This window comes from Gobio gobio (genome assembly GCF_949357685.1).
Source record: "Gobio gobio genome assembly, chromosome: 6".
Classification (NCBI taxonomy): Eukaryota; Metazoa; Chordata; class Actinopteri; order Cypriniformes; family Gobionidae; genus Gobio; species Gobio gobio.
Genome location: NC_137102.1, coordinates 37457429 through 37479330, shown reverse-complemented (window position 1 = coordinate 37479330; position 21902 = coordinate 37457429). Strand labels below are relative to the sequence as shown.

Sequence of the window (21902 nt, the reverse complement as noted above, 5' to 3'; positions counted from 1 at the left end):
TAATATATTAAACATTAATATGTGGTTTAGGTAAGGTGACCAGATTTCTGAAATGGAAACCGGGGACATTTCCTATTTGAGAACACAAGTACAGACAAGAACGCATATTGAGAAACGTCCAGAGTCTCAGATGTTTCTCCGTCGCTCTGCATGTCATCTCCCTCATCGCTCTGATTGGTTTTAGGTCTATCCAATTGCGCCGAGAGGCATTTGAGCGACGCCCGTTGGTGACGCCCCTTTGGAAATGATTTGTCTATGAAGCTTTGCCAGACCATAACTCAGTTACTACTGAGAATGGTCTGGTTTTAACCAGGCTAGTTGGGCACACTGAAAAAAGGAAGAATTGAAAGGGACTGAATGTATATAAAGTGCGAAAGAGCTGATACCTTGAGTTTTGGAAGTCTTTTGATGGTCTTGAGAGGACGGAGAACTCGGAGAACCCGCAAGGACTTAATGGTCTTTATGTCTCTGCCTTTGTTGTTTCTGTGATTCACAAAACATATTATACTGATGTGAAAATGTTTTATTTTTTAAGAAAATAAAAAATACCCATGCAATAAATATTAGGGCTGTCAAACATTTCTATCAAATGTATGGCAATTAATTGCATATATAAGCCACCAAATTAACAATAAAAGTTTTACATAAGTATTTTTTCTTTAAATGTAAAACAAAAAAATAGTCAAAATTAATATCAGTAAGACAAAAAAAAGCATGGAGCGGGTGACATGGGGGCCAACATGTTAAAATCACATGACCAGCTGAATACTACCCAATTTTTTTTTGCTAACCCATCCATGCCACTAGGTGTCAGTATAAACCGACTGGTCAACATATCAAACAAAAACATAGGTACACTGATAAGACAAAATCAGTGTTTGAAAAACGAGTCTCGAGACCAATTCTTTCAAAAACATGAAGGTGGCTCTTCAAGCTTGAACTGCTTTGATGGTAGTTAAATTTCTTATTATGAAATTTACTCATGGACAAGAGGTCATGATTAATTGCATGTGTTGTTGTTCATAAATAATGAATCATACTAAATTAACAAGTTAAATCGACAGCCGTAATATGTAATGCATTACCTAAGAATATCTATGTATGGCTGATATACTGAGAGAATGAATGAAAAATTGTACATTAGCAATTGCAAACATGGATCAGACATTACCATATTAACACACACACAAACACGAATAAATGATCGGTGGCATCTGAATGGATATAAAAATGTACAGACAATGAGACGAATGAGAAGCATTTGCTGTTACCCCATTAAATTCCTGGCAGCCACAGAGACACAATCCAAAACAATAACAGAGAAGCATTAAAAGAGAAAGAACACATGAACATCTCAAGTGTGTGTAAAGCCATTAAATAATCAAGCTGAAGTGTCTGAGCTCAACCAGAGCATATTTATGAAAGTCTGGAATATCCTTTTACTTCCTTAAATAGCAACACAAAGATGCCCATTTTAGGTAAAATGACAAGGATAACAGGATTGACCCTTAACATTTTTTATAAATTGTGAGCAATCTCTTATCATCTTAGGAATGTTTTTCTACATATGTCTAATGCTAGGCAGTTTTTCAAATATTACCTGTGGAATTAACTCTAATGTGGACTGCATGATTTTAGGGCTTCCCTCGACTGTCAACTGAAGTTATTTTAGATAATATATATTTAAGATCATATTTCACGTACAGTATATTCTTCAAAATGGCTAGGATAAATCAGAAAGTAACTGACTTTCATCTCTGTTTGTAGGTGTACCATTATAGAATATATTAGCAAACATCAAGCATACAAGAGAAGTAACCAACCACTGTGGACACATAACTTATATAACTTAAATGAGGGGTGTCCAAAGTACAGCCCACGGGCCCATAGCCTGCTCTGAATCAGCCCGCAAGATGCTTTAAAAATAGAACAGGATTTGGCCTGCTATTAAGAAAGCATATGAAATTTATAGACTGCATTTAGATGTTGATATCCCATACAGCCAAATCTCACAACACACCACCTCCACTAGTGCAGTTGCCACCAGCTTCTTCTACTGTCCAAGGTCCACTGATGAAGTTGCACACAAAAAGAATGAAGAGATTGTTTGGCTTGTCATACATATACTATACTCTTTTTGCATACAATTAGCACAGAGCATTTGGTATTAAATGATGACTATACCTGTTTAGCCTGCATACACTACAAAAGTTAGCATTTGTGATCCTCTGGACTCCAACCTTCCCATTCTATCAAATAACACATACACCCACAGGCCAGTCTTTACTTACTATTCGCGGTCTAGTAGCGTCAACAGGAGCCTAAATGTGTGGTCACATTTAACTTTGTTTCAAATTCTCATGGGGAAAATACAACCCCAAATCAGAAAAAGTTGGGACAGTATGGAAAACGCAAATAAAAAAAAAAGAAGTGATTTCTAAATTTACTTGACTTGTATTTCATTGCAGACAATATGAACAAAAAAATATTTCATGTTTTGTCTGGTCAACTTCATGTCATTTGTAAATATGCATCCTTTCCTGTCATTCAGACCTGCAACACATTTAAAAAAAGTTGGGACAGTAAAGCATTTACCACTTTGTAATGTTGCCATTCCTTTTCACAACACTTAAAAGATGTTTAGGGACTGAATACACTGTGATGAAGTGTTTCAGGTGTAATTTTGTCCCATTCTTCCTGCAAACAAGTCTTAAGGTGGGCAACAGTACGGGGTCTTCGTTGTCGCATTTTGCGCTTCAAAATGCGCCACACATTCTCTATTGGAGACAGGTCGGGACTGCAGGCAGGCCAGTCAAGTACCCGTACCCTCTTCCTCCGCAGCCAGGACTTTGTAATGTGTGCAGAATGTGGTTTTGCAGTGTCTTGTTGAAATATGCATGGACGTCCCTGGAAAAGATGTCTTCCTGAAGGCAGCATATTATGCTCAAAAATCTTTATGTACTTTTCAGCATTAATGGCAGGTCTGAATGACAGGAAAGGATGCATATTTACATATGACATGAAGTTGACCAGACAAAACATGAAATGTTTTGTGTATATATTGTCTGCAATGAAATACAAGTCAAAGTAAATTTAGAAATCACTTATTTTTTCTCTTTTTTTTTGCGTTTTCCATACTGTCCCAACTTTTTCTGATTTGGGGTTGTACAGTCATTTCAGAATCCCTGCAACTGGGAATTTCAGGTGAGGGAGAAACATTTTTACAGTGGATTTTGGTCATGTAGATTTGCCAACTTGACCAACATAAAGCTGTTTGTTTTAATACATTGTACACTATAAGCAGTAGAGAATTAACCTTTTTTTGTACATGTGACAGGTTCAAGTAAAAATAAAGGCTTTGATGACTAGAATGGCCTGGGCAGAATATTTGCAGAACTAAACTTACATCCTGCTTTTGCCCAATTTCCAAGTTTCCTAACATAAAAAAAACTACTTCTGTTCCTATGGTTGACTTCTAGCCAGGAAACTAATGATCTGGTTATCCACTGAGACCTAAGAATAAAACAACTAATTAACCACATTCAACTCACAATTAATATCCTATTTTAGAAGTTAACCTATTTCATATCGGTCACATTTTAGAATACTGTTCCGTCATTAATGAATCTGTAGTTACACAGGAACAAACGAGTAACGCAAAATTAACATTCTAGTAACTGCTATTAACTATCAAGAAACTCTGATTAACAAATTTGTAAGTAATAGTGCTCTGTTGAATGTGGTCGTTCACTATTACCTAATCAATATACTATTTCTTTTTTTTTTCATTTACTAAGAAATACTATAGGCTATACAAGTTCATAGTTAATGAGAGTAATGCATAATGTATAACTAATTCTAAAGTGAACAGCAAGATCACTCCCTAGCGATGACTGGAGTGTTTCTAAGCTTTTGAGGTTTTTGGTTTGGATAGTAATGACTCAAGTGTTACTACTTCCTTCTGAAAAGAATTACTGGCCATTTGGACTGTATTCTAAAGTGAATGAATATCATGGTAACACATCATAAGAAATTATTATCCCAAATCTTACAATGGCTTAAGTCAATTTTAAGGAGTTAGCATGCTCTTCACTTTACAATGCTGTTCCAAATAATTAGTAATTCCTTCTGAAGGATTTGGTAATACTGAACTACCTCATTCAACAGAGCGCTAATACGTACTAATTAATTAATGAGAGTTTCTTGTTAGTTAACAGTAGTTACTAGAACATTACTATTGTGTTGTTCCAGTGTAGTTATTCATTAATGATGGAACAGTATTATTCAATGTTACCTCTATATCTGTTCAAAAGGACCCCTTGTTCAACCCTTACTGTCTGTCCCCTCGCCCAGTGAATGGCTATGAAGAACAGGCACCATCAGGGCTTGACAGTCACTTTTTTTGCTCACCAGCCGCCCTGTAACCAAAAATAATCACCTGGAGCAAATGAAAACCTAAAATTCAACTCAAAGTGGTAAGTATGAGTGACTATGTTATAGTCTAATATTACCAGAAGTCCTAATCACCAAAACATGTTACCATATATACAGTATATACAGGAATAACAGCACTTGCATTATTATATGTTAATATATTCCTATGTTAAAATAATCGTAGATTTGGGGAGAGGAAATAAAACATAAGCCACTGTTCATACCGTATTACAGACACATTTGCAGCCCCTTAACTGTTGTTCTGCCACATGCTTGTATTATGACCTATTTTTCTGGAGAAAAAATTTGATTCTCTAATAGCTATGATATGGGTTTAAGCACTCTTGTATTTTGCACACATTATGCAGTGAATTTGGCTTTGCAAAAACTTTAAAATGGATCACAATTAAACCCTACATTTTCCATCTGTGCAGATGTCTCTAAAGCAAAACGATTCCAGGTAAATATTATCATCAGGAATCCGACTTTATGCAAAGAACCTGGCTGAGTCACACGAAGAAGATGGATCTCATTTGAAATACTTACGTCAATGCAAAGGCAATTAGAGCTCCAACCACCACAATAAAGTCTAGAATGTTCCACAAGTCCCGGAAATATGATCCATCATGAAGAATGAGGCCCTGGTCAATCATCTATAAAAAATGGCATAATACAATATTATAAATAAGAAAGAGTATTTAACTGTATATAACAAATAAAACTATACATGTTTAAACTATATTTGTTTACATATCTATACATACAAATAATATAATTGAAATGAAATAGCACATCTGTCTCTGTGTTGGCCTTAGACATGAAAAGTATTAGTGGAGAACCCTTTTTTAGCTAATCATAAATGCCATCTGCCTGTCAATGATTTGGAGTTTGCTGATATCAGTTTAGGTGAAATGTCTTTGGAGGGCAGGATTTTGGAAGAGCGCATGCCATGAAGTTATCACAATTCCTTGCTATACCTTTACAGTTATTTAAATCATGTTGGAAGTAAGAAAGCAGATACCTTTATAATCATCTCAAATGTGAAAACGCCGGTGAAAACATAATCAAAGTAACGGAGAACCTGCAAACACACAGTAAACAACCCTGTCACTTTTATTTCCATTTTTGTGTCAAAAGACAAGACAAGAATCGGTATGCTGATTTAAAGTGCCCCTATTATGCTTTTCAAATATTACCTTTCATGCAGTGTGTAATATAGCTGTTTGTGAATGTAAAGGTCTGCAAAGTTTTCAATATTAAAATGCTAAAATCAACAGATCGAAACGAGTCGTCAGCAAAGTCAGTCTCACTTCCATCGTTCCTGTTCATATCACCGTGTATCAAGCGCTGAGGAAGCATACGGAGAGGAAATTTAAATATGGTAATAGACGTATAGTTCTAAACTACAACTTGTTGAACGTGCTCTATAAATAAAGTAGAGTTGAGTTGACACACGCTGTAAGCGGTAGACCAATCACTACAGACTGGGCCATCTGACTAATCGGAGCAGAGTAGACCAATCACAACAGACTGGGCCATCTGACCAATCAGAGCAGAGTAGACTCACAATAGAATGGGCCATCTGACCAATCAGAGCAGAGTAGGCTCGCAGAAAAGAAGGGTTTAGAGGGACTGAATGTTCAAATTAACTGTTTTCAGACTTTGAGAAATGAGGTGATGTGCAGTGTATATTACGAGAAAATTAAAGTGTTTTTTGGCCTTGGATGCATGTAAGCCTATTGTAGGAGATTAAAATAACATAGAGGCACTTTAAAGTCAAAATACTTACATTATTCATTATATGAGTCATTAAGAATTCAATATTTTGAAATACAATAGTTTACTTTATTCCTCTCTGAACTGGCGCACACAGGGTCTTCAGCAGCTAGTGCAATACTGCTGGCCACAATCACCAGGAGAATGGTCATCTCAAAGTACCGCAGGGTCACCGCATAGTGGCAGATCCTTCTTATACTTTAGTTACAGAAAGAAAAATTATTTTAGATGTTAGATTTGACCTGTTTTGTCATGCATGGTATACTTGTACAAACAACTAAAGGTGTGGGATCGTGTAAACACTTACGGATTTGTGCTTTTGAAAATGAACATGCTGTCTGGTATGTCAAGTTTGGGGACAGTCGACTGATCACCTCCATTCTCATCATAATCATCATCGTCGTCATCATCAGCTTTTTCTGAGTGACTGGCCTCCACGTCCTTGAAACTGACTGTGACGGGTTAAATCAAGAGAACAAAACATTTATTTCAGCATTTTATTAGCAACAGGTTTAAATAATAAATATAAACATGATTTGTATCCAAATAAGATCAGTGAAAGTAGATATGACTAGCTCCTCATAACAATGTTGTGAAACATTTTATTCACCAAGGGAATCGTCGTCCAAATTTCAAACTATTACTTGAAACTTAATTGGTCTGATAAAAAGGGCAAAAAGAAAATGAAGATGAAGGAGATAACTAAATTGTATGATTTTACACAAATGATAGAGACCCCCACACGTATCACAGCTACTTCGCAAACTTTGATAGATCTTGTTTTTACTAATAAACCTGATAAAATTACTAAGACTTTTAACTTTTTAACTGGATTATCAGATCATAGTTCAACTCTCATATCTAGGAAAATAAATAAAAATAGGTTTGTTTATCATGAAACTACACAGAATGAACAGAATTGTTCTTTTAGAATACCAAAAAAGGAAATGAGTGCGTTCGAAGAAGAGCTTGGACAGATTGACTGGGTATCCCTTTCCTCTACTGAAGATTTGGAAACAGCACATAAAATGTTTACAGAGGAGATAAAAAATATAAAAAATAAATATACAACACTCGTTAGAAATAGGCATAGAAAGAATAACTTGCCATGGATTTCGGAAGAGGTATGGATGCTTATGAAAAAGCGTGATAATGTTTTAAAAAAAGCTATAAAATCTGGTTTACAACAGGATCGACTAATGTTTAATAGCTTAAGAAATAAGGTGGTTAAGACATTACGGCAGGCTAAGGCGCAATATTTTATTAATATATTAAATGAGGTTAAAGGAAATGGCAAAAAGGTATGGCAAACTATTAATAAACTGATAAAAAAAGAATCTAAATCATGTACTAAATGTTCAGAACTAAATGTTGAAGGAAGAATACTTAATAAACCTGATGAAATTATAGAAACTTTTAATAATTATTTTGTTGACTCAGTTCAAAGATTGACTGATAAATTTGGTATCAGATATAGAGAACTTAATTCTGTTAACTCAGTGGAACCTGCTTTTGATTGAACAACAGTATCAGAGAATAAGATTCAAAATATTATAAAAACCTTGAAAAACTCATATGCTAAAGATATAGATGGGTTAAATTGTAATTTTTTAAAAATTAATTGTGAATTTTTTTTTCTTGTGAACTTATCGATTAGGCAATCTATTTTTCCAAATTGCTGGCAAACTGGGATAGTTACCCCAGTTTTCAAAGCAGGTGATCCACTAAATGTAGCAAATTATAGGCCAATTTCAATTTTGTCAGCTGTATCTAAAATAACAGAAAGAGTGGTAACTGAGCAAATTGATTACAAATGTAATTACATGCAGGTATTTTTTTTTTAAATGTAAGTACAATGTAAAAACATGTATGTACACAATAAGTGCATTGTATCAAATTATTAATTAAAATGTTAGTACATAGTAGTTAAGGCCACCTAATATAAAGTGGGTCCTATATATTATATATGTACACTCACCTAAAGGGTTATTAGGAACACCATACTACTGTGTTTGACCCTTTCGCCTTCAGAACTGCCTTAATTCTACGTGGCATTGATTCAAAATGTTGGCCCATATTGATAGGATAGCATCTTGCAGTTGATGGAGATTTGTGGGATGCACATCCAGGGCACGAAGCTCCCGTTCCACCACATCCCAAAGATGCTCTATTGGGTTGAGATCTGGTGACCATTTTAGTACAGTGAACTCATTGTCATGTTCAAGAAACCAATTTGAAATGATTCGAGCTTTGTGACATGGTGCATTATCCTGCTGGAAGTAGCCATCAGAGGATGGGTACATGGTGGTCATAAAGGGATGGACATGGTCAGAAACAATGCTCAGGTAGGCCGTGGCATTTAAATGATGCCCAATTGGCACTAAGGGGCCTAAAGTGTGCCAAGAAAACATCCTCCACACCATTATACCACCACCACCAGCCTGTACAGTGGTAACAAGGCATGATGGATCCATGTTCTCAGTCTGTTTACGCCAAATTGACTCTACCATCTGAATGTCTCAACAGAAATCTCATCAGAGAGACTCATCAGAACAGGCAACATTTTTCCAGTATTCAACTGTCCAATTTTGGTGAGCTTGTGCAAATTGTAGCCTCTTTTTCCTATTTGTAGTGGAGATGAGTGGTACCCGGTGGGGTCTTCTGCTGTTGTAGCCCATCCGCCTCAAGTATGTGCGTGTTGTGGCTTCACAAATTCTTTGCTGCATACCTCGGTTGTAACGAGTGGTTATTTCAGTCAAATTTGCTCTTCTATCAGCTTGAATCAGTCGGCCCATTCTCCTCTGACCTCTAGCATCAACAAGGCATTTTCGCCCACAGGACTGCCGCATACTGGATGTTTTTCCCTTTTCACACCATTCTTTGTAAACCCTAGAAATGGTTGTGCGTGAAAATCCCAGTAACTGAGCAGATTGTGAAATACTCAGACCGGCCGTCTGGCACCAACAACCATGCAACGCTCAAAATTGCTTAAATCACCTTTCTTTCGCATTCTGACATTCAGTTTGGAGTTCAGGAGATTGTCTTGACCAGGACTACACCCCTAAATGCATTGAAGCAACTGCCATGTGATTGGTTGATTAGATAATTGCATTAATGAGAAATTGAATAGGTGTTCCTAATAATCCTTTAGGTGAGTGTATACTATCCCATTATTATATATTTACTATTCCATGGGGCCAAGGGAAAATAGTTGTGAATAGCAGGGAAGCAGCACCCCTGATGTAGCACCCCACACGAGCTGCAGTTTTGGAGATGCTCTGACCCAGTCGTCTAGCCATTACAATTTGGCCCTTGTCAAACTGCTTAAATCCTTACGCTTGTCCATTTTTCCTGCTTCTAACAAATCAACTTTGAGGATAAAATGTTCACTTGTTGGCTATTATATATCTCACCCACTAACAGGTGCAGTGATGAAGAGATAATCAGTGTTATTCACTTATTCACTTCACCTCATAATGTTATGCCTGATCGGTGTATAAAACTTTATTTCTGAATTGTTGTGCCAAGTTTCTTGGTAAAAATTAGCATAATTGTGTGGGTTCAGATATATTCCAACCTGTGCATGCCATAAGTGGAATGAAAAGCAAATAAGCAGCATCTCAGATAAGCAAAATCACAGGAAATCATTATCAAGGTCAAAACCAAGGAGAAACCTAAGCTTTCACAAATAATATCCACCCAATTAATTTCAACCTAGTGAAGATCTACAGCACACTTTTTTGTGATTATTATTTGTGAAAGCTTAGGTTTCTCCTAGGTTTTGACCTTGCTAAAGATTTCCTGTGATTTTGCTAATCTGAGATGCTGCTAATTTGCTTTTCATGCCACTTATGGCATGCACAGGTTGGAATATATCTGAACCCATTGTGTGGTATGTTTCATATATGTTTTAAGTAATGTTCAAGTACAAATATATATTTTGGGGGGGATTTACTGTAGATTTGCCCGAGTGAACACTAACCTAGATTTCTCCAAACACCCAGCACCAAGACTACTAGAGCAATGGAACAGAATACTCTGAAGACAAACTTCTCTTTACTTTCTGAGACAGCTGAAGAAGCTTAGATTGCCACAGGCATTGATGACCCAGTTCTGAGTCTCTATTAATGAATCTGTCCCCACTTTAGCAAATTATCCGCTTTGCAAACAGAATCAATGGCTGCAGTCCACCCCTCCTTCAGGACTCAGCCAGTCACTGAACTACTTCACTCTTGCACTTTGATCATAAGGAATTTCCTACTGAAAAAACACCAAACACAATGGCCACTTCATTGCTGAAAACGTCTCGGTTACGTATGTAACCCTCGTTCCCTGAAGGAGGGAACGGAGACGTACGTCGGAACTGACCGACGAATTGGGATCTGTTTTCAGAGACCGACCTACTTCGAGTAATTAAAAACGAGCCAATAAACATTGGCATGCGATCACGCATTCCATGCACCGCCCCGCGTTGCGGGTATAAATAAGGAAGTGGAAGTGCCGCATACCGTTTTCAACTGAGGAGCCGAGATAAGTGGCTCGGGCCTTCAGCTGAAGCACAGCACCTGGCAACGGGACGTACGTCTCCGTTCCCTCCTTCAGGGAACGAGGGTTACATACGTAACCGAGACGTTCCCTTTCAGTCGGTCACGTTCGACGTACGTCGGAACTGACCAACTAATTGGGATCCCTACCAACACGCCAGGAGGCTGGCCCTTCCAGCGTCCTGCCTGAGCTTGCTGGACCACTCCTATGTTAGAGTGGGAGTCAGGGCTCCGGGCAGGGAAGGACAGTCACTGCTGTTCCTGCAAGACCCACTCAGCGTGACTATTGGATAACGCTGGGAAAGCGTGCCCGTCTCGAGAGATGGTACGCTGCGGACCACATCCTTCAATGGAAGGAGAGGTGGAATACACATAAGGACTAACCTAACAGGGTAGTGCAACAAATGGCAGTCTCTGGAGTGGACCCCTCTGGTTCCAGGGGGGGGAAGAACACAGCCAGAGACGACAGAGGAAGCTCTGTCGAGGGAAAGACACGGGGCTAGCCGAGTAGGGTAGCTGGAACCGTGGAAAATACACATATGGGGTAGCCTTGAGGGGACCGCAACATATGGAACCCAGCCTACACACACGTTCCACAAGCATACGGGTGCAGGCCTGGCATCAGACGGCCGCCACGTCTGACACCGAAGGGGTGACGGAGGAACTCACAGGGTTAGCCGAATTTCGAGGAACACGACTGGAGCAAAATAGACGCACGTATCCGGCCCAGAGGGCGGGAGTGGCGTATGCAAGCCGACACTTAGAACGGGCACTTAGCGCTGCTGGCCACTTGGGGCGAGAATGCGGGAAGATACCGGCTCTACAAGGAGGCTTTAAAATCTAGCGAACGTGTTAGGTGTCGCCCAGCCCGCAGCTCTACATATATCTGTCAGCGAGGCGCCTTGAGCCAACGCCCAGGAAGAAGCAACACTCCTTGTTGAGTGTGCTCGCAACCCGAACGGGCAAGGTACGTCTTGGGACTGGTAAGCCAAGACAATGGCATCCACTATCCAGTGGGCCAACCTCTGCTTGGAGACAGCCTTTCCCTTCTGCTGGCCTCCGTAACAGATGAAGAGCTGCTGTGAGGATCTGAAGCTCTGAGTCCGGTCAACGTAAGCGCGAAGAGCGCGGACGGGACATAACAAAGCTAGGGCTGGGTCTGCCTCCTCCGAAGGCAGCGCTTGCAGGTTCACCACCTGGTCCCGAAAGGGAGTGGTAGGAACCTTAGGCACGTATCCAGGCCGGGGTCTCAGGACAACGTGAGAGTAGGCCGGCCCGAATTCTAGGCACGATTCGTCGACCGAGAGTGCATGCAGGTCCCCTACCCTCTTGATTGAAGCCAATGCAATCAGGAGAACTGTCTTCATGGACAGGATTTTTAGCTCAACAGACTGCAAAGGCTCAAATGGGGGACCCTGAAGTGCTCTGAGCACCAGGGCTAAGTCCCAAGAGGGTATTTTAGTCTCCTCGCACCTCTGAGGAACCAGACGATTAAGTTGTGCTTACCTAAGGATTTACCATCTACTGCATCGTGATACGCCGCTATTGCTGCGACGTACACTTTGAGGGTGGAGGGAGACAGCCTTCGATCCAGCCCATCCTGCAGGAAGGAAAGCACAACGTTAATCGAACACTTTCGGGGGTCTTCCCGGCGGGAAGAGCACCACTCGACGAACAGGTTCCACTTCAGAGAGTAGAGGCGCCTCGTAGAGGGGGCTCTAGCTGAAGCGATGGTGTCTACCACTGCTTGTGGTAGGCCACCTAGAACCTCCACCAGAGAGTGCCCCGCCCCTGAGAAAGCAGGTCCTTCCTCAGGGGGATCGGCCAGGGAGGGGCTGTCGCGAGGAGTGTGAGTTCTGGGAGCCAGGTCCGGTTGGGCCAGTAGAGCGCAACTAACAAGACCTGCTCCTCGTCCTCCCTGACCTTGCACAGTGTCTGTACGAGAAGGCTCACTGGGGGGAACGCATACTTGCGTAGGTCCCGGGGCCAGCTGTGCGCCAGTGCATCTATGCCTAAGGTACCTCCGGTCAGGGAGTAGTACCACTGGCAATGGGTTGAGTCCGGAGAAGCGAACAGGTCTACCTGTGCAACTCCGAAGTGGTCCCATATCAGCTGGACGCTCCGGGGGTGGAGTTGCCATTCACCCGGAGGTGTCGACTGGCGAGAGAGCTCGTCGGCTGTCTGGTTCAGCGCACCTGGGATGTGAATGGCACGAAGTGACCTCACAAACTTCTGACTCCACAGGAGGAGATGGCGGGCGAGCCGGAGCATGCAACGGGAGCGTAGACCACCCTGATGGTTGATGTACGCAACAGCCGCAGTGCTGTCCGAACGGACCAGTAAGTGCTTGCCCCGAAGCGGTTTCTTGAACCGGGCCAGGGCAAGACGTACTGCCAGTAACTCTAGGCAATTGATATGCCAACGCAGTTGGGGCCCCGTCCACAGACCCGAAACTGCGTGCCCGTTGTACGTGGCCCCCCAGCCCGTGGATGAGGCATCCGTGAAGACCACAGCATGCCTCGACACCTGTTCTAGGGACACTCCGGCCCGGAGAAACGAGGGGTCTGACCACGGACTGAAGGTTTGGCGACAGTAAGGAGTAACTAGGACCCGGTACTGACCGCTCTGCCACGGCCATCTCGGGACTCGGTCGTGCAACCAGCGTTGAAGCGGTCTCATATGAAGCAATCCGAGCGGCGTTACAACGGCTGCAGATGCCATATGCCCCAGGAGCCTCTGAAATAATTTCAGTGGGACCGCTGTCCTGCCTTTGAACGTATTCAAGCAGTTCAACACTGACCGGACGCGCTCTGGAGTGAGGGGCGCTGTCCGGCTGACCGAATCCAGCTCCATACCGAGATAAGAGATCCTCTGCGCGGGGCAGAGTTTGCTCTTCTCTCGGTTGACCCGAAGTCCCAACAGGCTGAGGTGACTGAGCACCATGTCCCTGTGTTCGCACAACTGCTCCCGAGACTGGGCGAGTATGAGCCAGTCGTCGAGATAGTTGAGTAAGCGAACGCTGCGTTCTCTGAGCGGAACAATGGCTGCCTCGACGACCTTCGTGAAGACGCGAGGCGACAGGGACAGCCCGAAGGGCAAGACTTTGTACTGATATGCCCTCCCCTCGAACGCAAAGCGCAGGAACGGTCTGTGTCGAGGAAGGATAGAGACATGAAAGTATGCGTCCTTCAGGTCGATCGCTGCGAACCAATCTTGGGGACGGATGCATTGGAAAATGCGTTTCTGCGTTAACATTTTTAACGGAAGCTTGTGCAGGGCCCGATTCAGAATGCGCAGGTCCAAGATTGGTCTTAACCCACCCCCTTTCTTGGGTACAATGAAGTAGGGGCTGTAGAACCCCGACCTCATATCGGCAGGAGGAACCGGCTCGACCGCGCCCTTCGCCAGCAGGACATCGATCTCGGACCGCAAGACATGGGCATCGCTGCTCCGCACGGAGGTGAAGAGGATGCCCCTGTACTTGGGAGGCTGGCGTGCGAATTGAATCGCACAGCCGAGTCTGATGGTACGGATGAGCCAGCGAGACGGCCCGGGGAGACCTAGCCAGGCCCCCAGAGACCGAACAAGCGGGATCAACGGCACCACAGACGTACCCGGGGTGAGGCAGCGAGGTGGAGTATTCAGACCCGACTCGGGAGGCCCGGAGGCAGCCCGGAGTGTTGTCTGAATACTCCAGGTGGGGCAGAGAGTGGGTGAGAAGGCCCGGGGGCGTCCTCTGTGCCCACTCTGCTGCCCCCTGGCGAGGGGTGAGAGGGAAGGAAAGGAGTAGCAAGGCCCGGGGGCGTCGTGCACTGCCAACCTGTCCCTCTCGGAGCTCAGGGAGGGAGGAAACTGCTCTTTTATTGAGAATGTGGGTACCGCGGCAGGATGTTGTGTGTACCAGTGTGGACATTCCCCCCCGGTCCTCCTCCGGGGGGGGGGGGGGTGCGGACACCACCTCCCCTGGAGCAGCTCCTCTTCTCCCTGGGCTCCCCGTGTCCGGGCTGCTTGCCCTTGCGCTTGCCTGCCGACTTAGCAGGCCCCGACACGGGTTGGGCGGCACCCTTACGGCCGGCACCCTGCTTCCCCGATGGTGAAGGCTGCTGCTTGGGTTTAAAAGGGGCGGAGGCGGCCGCAGGGGGACGCCCTCGGCGACGAGCAGGCGGAGGTGCAGCCGGCGACTGGGTGGAGGCAGCAGCAGGTCGCCGGGGCAGGATGTTCTTGATGGCCTCCGTCTGCTTCTGTGCCACCGAGAACTGCTGGGCGAAGCTCTCGATGGCGTCGCCGAAGAGACCGGCCTGACAGACAGGGGCGTTGAGGAACCGCACTTTGTCGGTCTCACGCATATCTGCCAGGTTCAGCCATAGGTGGCGTTCCTGGACCACCAGAGTGGACATCGCCCGACCCAGGGTGCGTGCGGCAACTTTCGTCGCCCGGAGGGCGAGGTCCGCTGCGGTACGCAGTTCCTTCATAACCCCTGGGTCGGAACTACCCTCGTGCAATTCCTTGAGCGCTTTGGCCTGGTAGACCTGCAGGAGCGCCATGGCATGCAGAGAAGACGCGGCTTCTCCACAGGCTGTGTAGGTCTTGCCCGTTAGGCTGGACGAGAACCTACACGCCCGGGAGGGGAGACGCGGATGGCCCCGCCGGTCGGAGCCGGTCTTAGGACACAGTTGCATCGCAACCGACCGTTCCACTGGAGGGACCTCCACGTAACCCTTAGCCGCGCCTCCATCGAGGGTATTGAGGACGGAGGAACTCGCTGATCGTGAACGAGCGCTGTAGGGCGCCGTCCACGACTTCGTGAGCTCCTGATCCACTTCCGGAAAGAAAGGCACTGGGGCGGGGCGCTGAGAACCAGCACGGGCCAGCCGCGAGGGTTCGGGACATGGTGGAGGGTTCCACTCGAGCCCGACACTCGCGGCGGCCCGGGAAAGCATAGCCGTGAGCTCTGGATCAGACTCGGGCAACGGTGCCACACCCGAAGCAGCCGAATCCTCATCTCCAGAGTCCATTAGCTCGTCCCCCGATGCAGCTATCGATAACATGTCCTCAGCAGGAGCCCCGAAAGAAACGGGCGGCCCCCCATGGGAAGGACCACCGTGATCTTCCGGGAACTGCGCCGGCGCAGCGGAGGGGGGAGGGGCCCGAGCAGCCTGTTGACTGGGCGGGGGTGCCCTGACCGTCACCCTCAGATCTCCACCAAAGGCATCAGCCAAAGTAGCAGCCCTCTGCTTTGCAGCGGGAGGACCACTAGATCGGGGGATGCGCAATGGGACTCCACCCCTGTTGAGGTATTGGAGCCTAGACCGTAGCACTGCGATGGTCATGTTCGCGCAGTGCGAACATGACTCATCCACGAAAGCCGCCTCTGCGTGCTGGACGCCCAAACACGAGAGACAGCGATCGTGTCCGTCAACTGGGGACAGAAACCGACGGCATCCAGAAACACACGGTTTGAATGACATCTTGAAAAAGACGCAGGGTCAAACCGTGTTGCTCTTTTAGTGAGAGAAGAGAAAGAAAACCGCTCCGTCAGTGCCGAGGCACACAGGGGAAATGGCCGCGGCTCACAGCAGTTCAAAGGTGCAAGCCCGCTGTGAGCACTCAAGGAAAAAACGCCCAGCGAGCTGTGGAAACAGCTGTTTGTCTTCTCCGGAGCTCGCGACCACCGCTGCAAGGCACCGTCACACCGACACTGGAACCGGAACAGGTAAGACCTTTTCTTCTCGCTCGTTTAGAAAACTCTTCGTAGGAACACCAGGAAATGCTGAAATGCTCGGCTCCGAAGTTGAAAGCGGTATGCGGCACTTCCACTTCCTTATTTATACCCGCAACGCGGGGCGGTGCGTGGAATGCGTGATCGCATGCCAATGTTTATTGGCTCGTTTTTAATTACTCGAAGTAGGTCGGTCTCTGAAAACAGATCCCAATTCGTCGGTCAGTTCCGACGTAAGTCGAACGTGACCGACTGAAAGGGAACTGCTTATTTAAATTATTCAATTAATTCTAATTATCTTCATCTTCAATTATTTCAATTATTTAACTCATACTTCATTCAATGCACTGTATATAATCAGTGGTCTTACAGGTCTGCTCTGATAAAGTTACAGAGGAAAAATTATGCTGAATGCAAACAGGCAGTTCAAATAAAATTATTTTTGGATATTGTTTGACATGTTGTACTCCAAACATCATTCTGATATTTCTTTTATAATCGTCATGCACACAGCTTTTATGATCTTTAATTAAGAGATGTTATGGAAATTTGGGTTACACTGTAATTTAAGGTGATATAGTTACATTGTACTTATTCAGAGTACAGAGTAATATTAACTACATGTATTTACTATATAATGCATAATTTACTGTTATTACTATAGTAAGTGCAAGTAGTAGCGTGTAACTGTCACCTTGAATTAAAGTGTTATCAAAATTTGTAATTTTGAAAATGCATTTGTCACCACAGGACATGATTTAAAATTGACTAGTCATGGCAAATGGTGAAATTGTGACCAGTTACACAGTTTACTTAGATAAACAAACTTTACACATTAACATTAAAGACTATGGTAACCAAACTTCATCGTATTTGCTGTATACCTGTAACTTTAGATGTTAGACACATTAGGGGTTTTATATTATAATATAAATTTGATATTGATATCACTAACATTTTACGGATATTTTGTTTACTATCTAACTGTTTTGGTTTGGTACTTAATTTCCATCTGAAACTCTGGAAATTGGTATGATAAAACAGAAAATGCTGTAGGGGAGCACGGGGTTAGTTGTACCACGTGTGGTTTAAAACTTTCCACACACGCCAGGATGACGAAACTTAGTGTATTTACTAGTTGCCATATCAACATTATTTAGAGAAAAAATTACACCAAAATGAAAAAATGCTATTATTTTCTATGCTTTTATGAATTCTTTTGAGAAACCATGAGAAAGGGGTGAATAATGACTGAGAGTCAATGTTCAGAAATTATTTATTATTATTATGTTTTAACTATGCTGTATAGCTGTATTTAGTGATGTGTTTGTTGTCAAACTCAAAAATGTGTCTACTTTTAATGATTAAAAAATGCCATTATTTTATTTAAAAAGTTAATAATTGTATTTTAATGACAAAATATTTTAGTTTGTCTTGGATATTTTTTGATTATATCAGGTAACATTTAAGCTGTCAATTGGTCATGTTAGAATGTACCCCTCGCATGTTACAATGTACCCCACCTATGGGGCATGTTGTCACATTTCACTTCCATTCTTTTGGGGTAAATCAAGAAAAAAGTATACACTGTATTAATGAAACAAAACCACATAATTGTACTAGACATATGTGAAATTAATGTGGGAAAAAATAAATACTCTGAACCCTATAGGTGGATTTACACACACTGAGACAGTCAACAATCGTTATGCTGCGTTCACACCAAACGCGAATTGAGCGTCAAAATCGCGTCTACCGCGTGTAGTTTCACGCGCGAACACTTTGAATGCATTCGCGCGTCCGCAGAGAATTGGACGCGCGTAGAAATCGAGCGCTGGAAGCGAAATTGACGCGCGTTCAAGGCACTCCAGGAGAAATATGTCATAAAACACCACTCTGCCTCTTTTCATTTTCATTAAAAATATATATTGAACATTAATAGCCACACAAATGTGGTCCAGGCAACTCCTACATTATCTTCACTGCATGTATATTTAAATATCCTTAAAATATAAAGTTATGAAACTTCTCTTTGCCCTCAGTCAAAACGATTTGGCAGACAACAAATTATAGATTCATGAGAGCAAAGCTCGGCTGTTAGATCTACACAAAACGAACCACTACAGGACATCAGAGCCAGCAGCAGACGGCAGAAGGACTGGCCGAGGAAAGGCTGCCTTCGCTGGGGTTATGAGCAGTGATTGCCCGGTGATTGCCTGGATCTCACAACTCCAAAAACACAAGATTATTTTTTTTTTAAATAGGCGCTCTCTTTATAAATAAACCACAGATTTGAGCTTTAAACAACTACATCCACCTGAAAAAGTATTAAAACTACATTTTGTGACACAATAGTACTATTTTTAATTTATGCAGGGTTTCTCATACACGTCACTTTACCACGTGACAGCAGCAAGCAGGCTCCTGATTGGTTGACGCGGCGCGAATTGACGCCAAAGTTCAAATTTTTCAACTCGGGCGTCAGACGCGAATTCGCTTCAAACGCGTGAATGCACAAAAGCACCATTCGCGTGTAACGCGCGTATCGCGCAAGACGCTCAATTCGCGAACTGGACGCGCGAATGAGGCGGATTCGCGTCCTTCGCGCCGCGCGAAACGCGCCTTCCGCGCCGCGGGACCTCCAGACGCGCGTCAACGCGCCTTTCCATTGACTTAACATTGAAATCACTCGCGCCAGACGCTCAATTCGCGTTTGGTGTGAACGCAGCATTAGGCTGTGTCCTGCTCTCCCCTACAAGAAGATCAATCCAGAGGAACCATATTCTGCACAGTAAAGATGCAATAAAATAAAAAACAGAAGCAAGATGGATGGATGGAAGGATAGATGGATGGATGGAGGGATGAATTTACAGACAGTTCAAATACCAGTCATTGGTGCCATTTCCAACAAAGGCTGGGCTGATGTTTCTCGTTTAATACTGGTTTCTGTTATACCCTCATCCTGGTTAAGATAGCTGCCGTTGTTCTCAATGTCTGAGACTTCCCCTGTGATGTATTTAGATTCTGATGTAAAGTCGTCTTTGTGCCTGTGAAATTGAGTCTCCTGGTTTTCAGCTTGATCCTCCATTCCAGAACAGACAGATTGAAGCTCCTGAAGGCCAGATGATTGGGAATGTCCTGTCCCATCACCCACAAAATCCCTAAAATACAAATGACCAGGTGTAAATATTTGATCTTAAAAAATAATCTAACATAACTTTGCTCTGTGTTGTGCCTTGCAGAACAACTTCAACAAGTAGAAAACTAACTAACATTTCTAAATCCAATCAAACTATTAGTTCTATACCAAACAGAATGTCAGTAACAGAATGTCAACAGTGACAGAACGTAGACTAGCATGTGAACTTAGTAATTCGCTAAATAAAAATGAGTCGTGATGGCATTCTTACCTTTGGCATTCCTCCTGGTTCTCAGTTTGCTTTCCAGACATTATTTCAGTTTCATGTATGTGCATCATGTTTTTAGACTGCGTTTCCTCCATTTTATCCTCACCCTCTTCAGCCTGTTTCTCGCTGCACCCAATTTGCTGGTGATTCTCTGCATTTCTACTCTCTGTTCTGTACTCTCGATGTCTGTGCCGTTTGTGTCGCCCACCCTCTGCTACCCCTGCAGCAGCAGCAGCCCGAAACTTTCTTGCCACACGATGCCTCCTCTCTGTATTTGAATGGTGGTTATTAACACTTGGCCTCTCCTCTAGCCCTGATCCCAACAGGGGCAACGGCTCAGACTCTGGAGGTTCAGGGAGAGGAATTGTGATAGACATGGGCGGCTCTGGCAGGGGAATCCCCACAGACATAGGTGATTCTGGCAAGTGTAAAGGGCTTGTCTCAGGGGACATGCAGCTCTGTTGGTGATGATCACTCACTGGAGTGTCCAATTGATCCTCTGTGGGACCGCCAAACAGTACCTCCCGACTGGCCATCTGCCGACGTTTCCGCAGCTGGTTCGTCCTTTGCTCCCAGACGGACATGTTAATCTTTTTGCGTCTCTCACGTCGGCCAGCAAAAGCATTCACAGGCTGCTCTTCAGCTGGTTTGATAGCAGGTTCCTCCTCTGCCTCTGCAGGAGATGGTCGTCCTCGGTGAATGGCACGCTTCCTGTACAAGTACGGTCTCCGTCTCCTTCTGCGTGAACATGATATATCTCAGTGACAGGAGTTATATCATTTGCAGCATGCACAATCACAATTCACAAGGGTGTGTGATAAAAATCAGGAAATTAGAATAAAAACAATGGCTATCGATTCAGGCTAAATAAAACGGAGAAAAACCAGGAGAAAACCAGGGGAAAGAGAAAACCAGGGGAAAATTCTTGAATAATAAAAAGAAACAAAAAAGAAACAAAATAAGAGAAACAGAGTGCAGAAAGGATCTACATGTCAGCAGGTAATTTGGAGTGTTAATGAGATGGACAATGCAATGTTAATGGCAGACACAACAGATAAAAAGATACATAGACATGTTTACTTACAATTATGCGTATTCTTTTGTTGTCCGTGAAATAAAATAAATGATTAATTGAAAATAAGCCATTAGTGTATTTGTAGATAAGACAAACCAAACAATCCATATTGCCAGACTGCACACAAGTCAACTGATAATTCATATAGATGGCTAAAATATTCTGAACCCAGAGGTCCACTGTCCTAAAATTTAGCTCCAACCAGAATCAAACTCAACTGAACAAGCTAATCGAGGTCTTTGAGATTACTAGAAAGTTACAGACAGGTGAGTTTGATCAAGGTTGAGCTAAACTCTGAAGAACAGTGGACCTCGAGGGCCATAGTTGAGAAATGTTAAAGGGTTCTTTGGCACTTCAATACCATTAATGCCACATCACACATTTTTCACATATTTTGTGAAATGCACAAACTGTAATCAACGTTTTAGATGAGTTTTGTCCAGTGGTTTTGGTAGTATGCTTGTATGTATCCTTGCCAAAATGTACCTCTGGCAACATTTTTGCAAACCCCCAAAATACGTACCAATATGTACATATCACTGCACTTTCAAAGTGAAATGAACACAAGAGGCAGTAAAACAGCAAGCACTTTTTATCGTTTTTTATCGTCAATGAGACCAGGCTGTGCAATAGCTTAATTGTAGGTCCATTATCATGTGCCCTTTGTCTCATACTATTGTCTCTATGCCCTGAGCAACTCTTTTCAACCAAAACAGCTAACTTTTTTACTTATAAAATCCACAAGCTTCAGACTGGACAGGTAACCAGCTACAGGACTAGCTTAACTGTAAATAACTTTAAGCTGAACGTGCCATTTTGCAAGCATCTTAGAGAAAAGAGAAACTAGTCTAAAAATGTAACTGTACTTGAAATGAAAAAGATAATTATTTGTCAACTAGAAGTATTTCTCTGATGCTCAAAACATCACTCACTGGTGATCAGAACAA

The 21902-nt window shown here is 43.4% G+C and overlaps 1 protein-coding gene across 1 annotated transcript in view; it reads right to left on the bottom strand.

Annotated features, from left to right (window-relative positions):
* The window catches only part of cacna1eb (calcium channel, voltage-dependent, R type, alpha 1E subunit b), a gene marked incomplete at its 5' end in the record, with an annotated part of 150700 nt that overhangs the window by 60129 nt on the left and 68669 nt on the right, over positions 1-21902 (bottom strand). The window contains 8 exons of the mRNA XM_079819516.1: positions 387-483; positions 1272-1283; positions 4981-5087; positions 5456-5515; positions 6279-6408; positions 6518-6662; positions 19360-19634; positions 19884-20618. Coding sequence (XP_079675642.1) covers positions 387-483; positions 1272-1283; positions 4981-5087; positions 5456-5515; positions 6279-6408; positions 6518-6662; positions 19360-19634; positions 19884-20618 — 1561 coding nt within the window. The remainder of the gene's footprint in view (positions 1-386; positions 484-1271; positions 1284-4980; positions 5088-5455; positions 5516-6278; positions 6409-6517; positions 6663-19359; positions 19635-19883; positions 20619-21902) is intronic.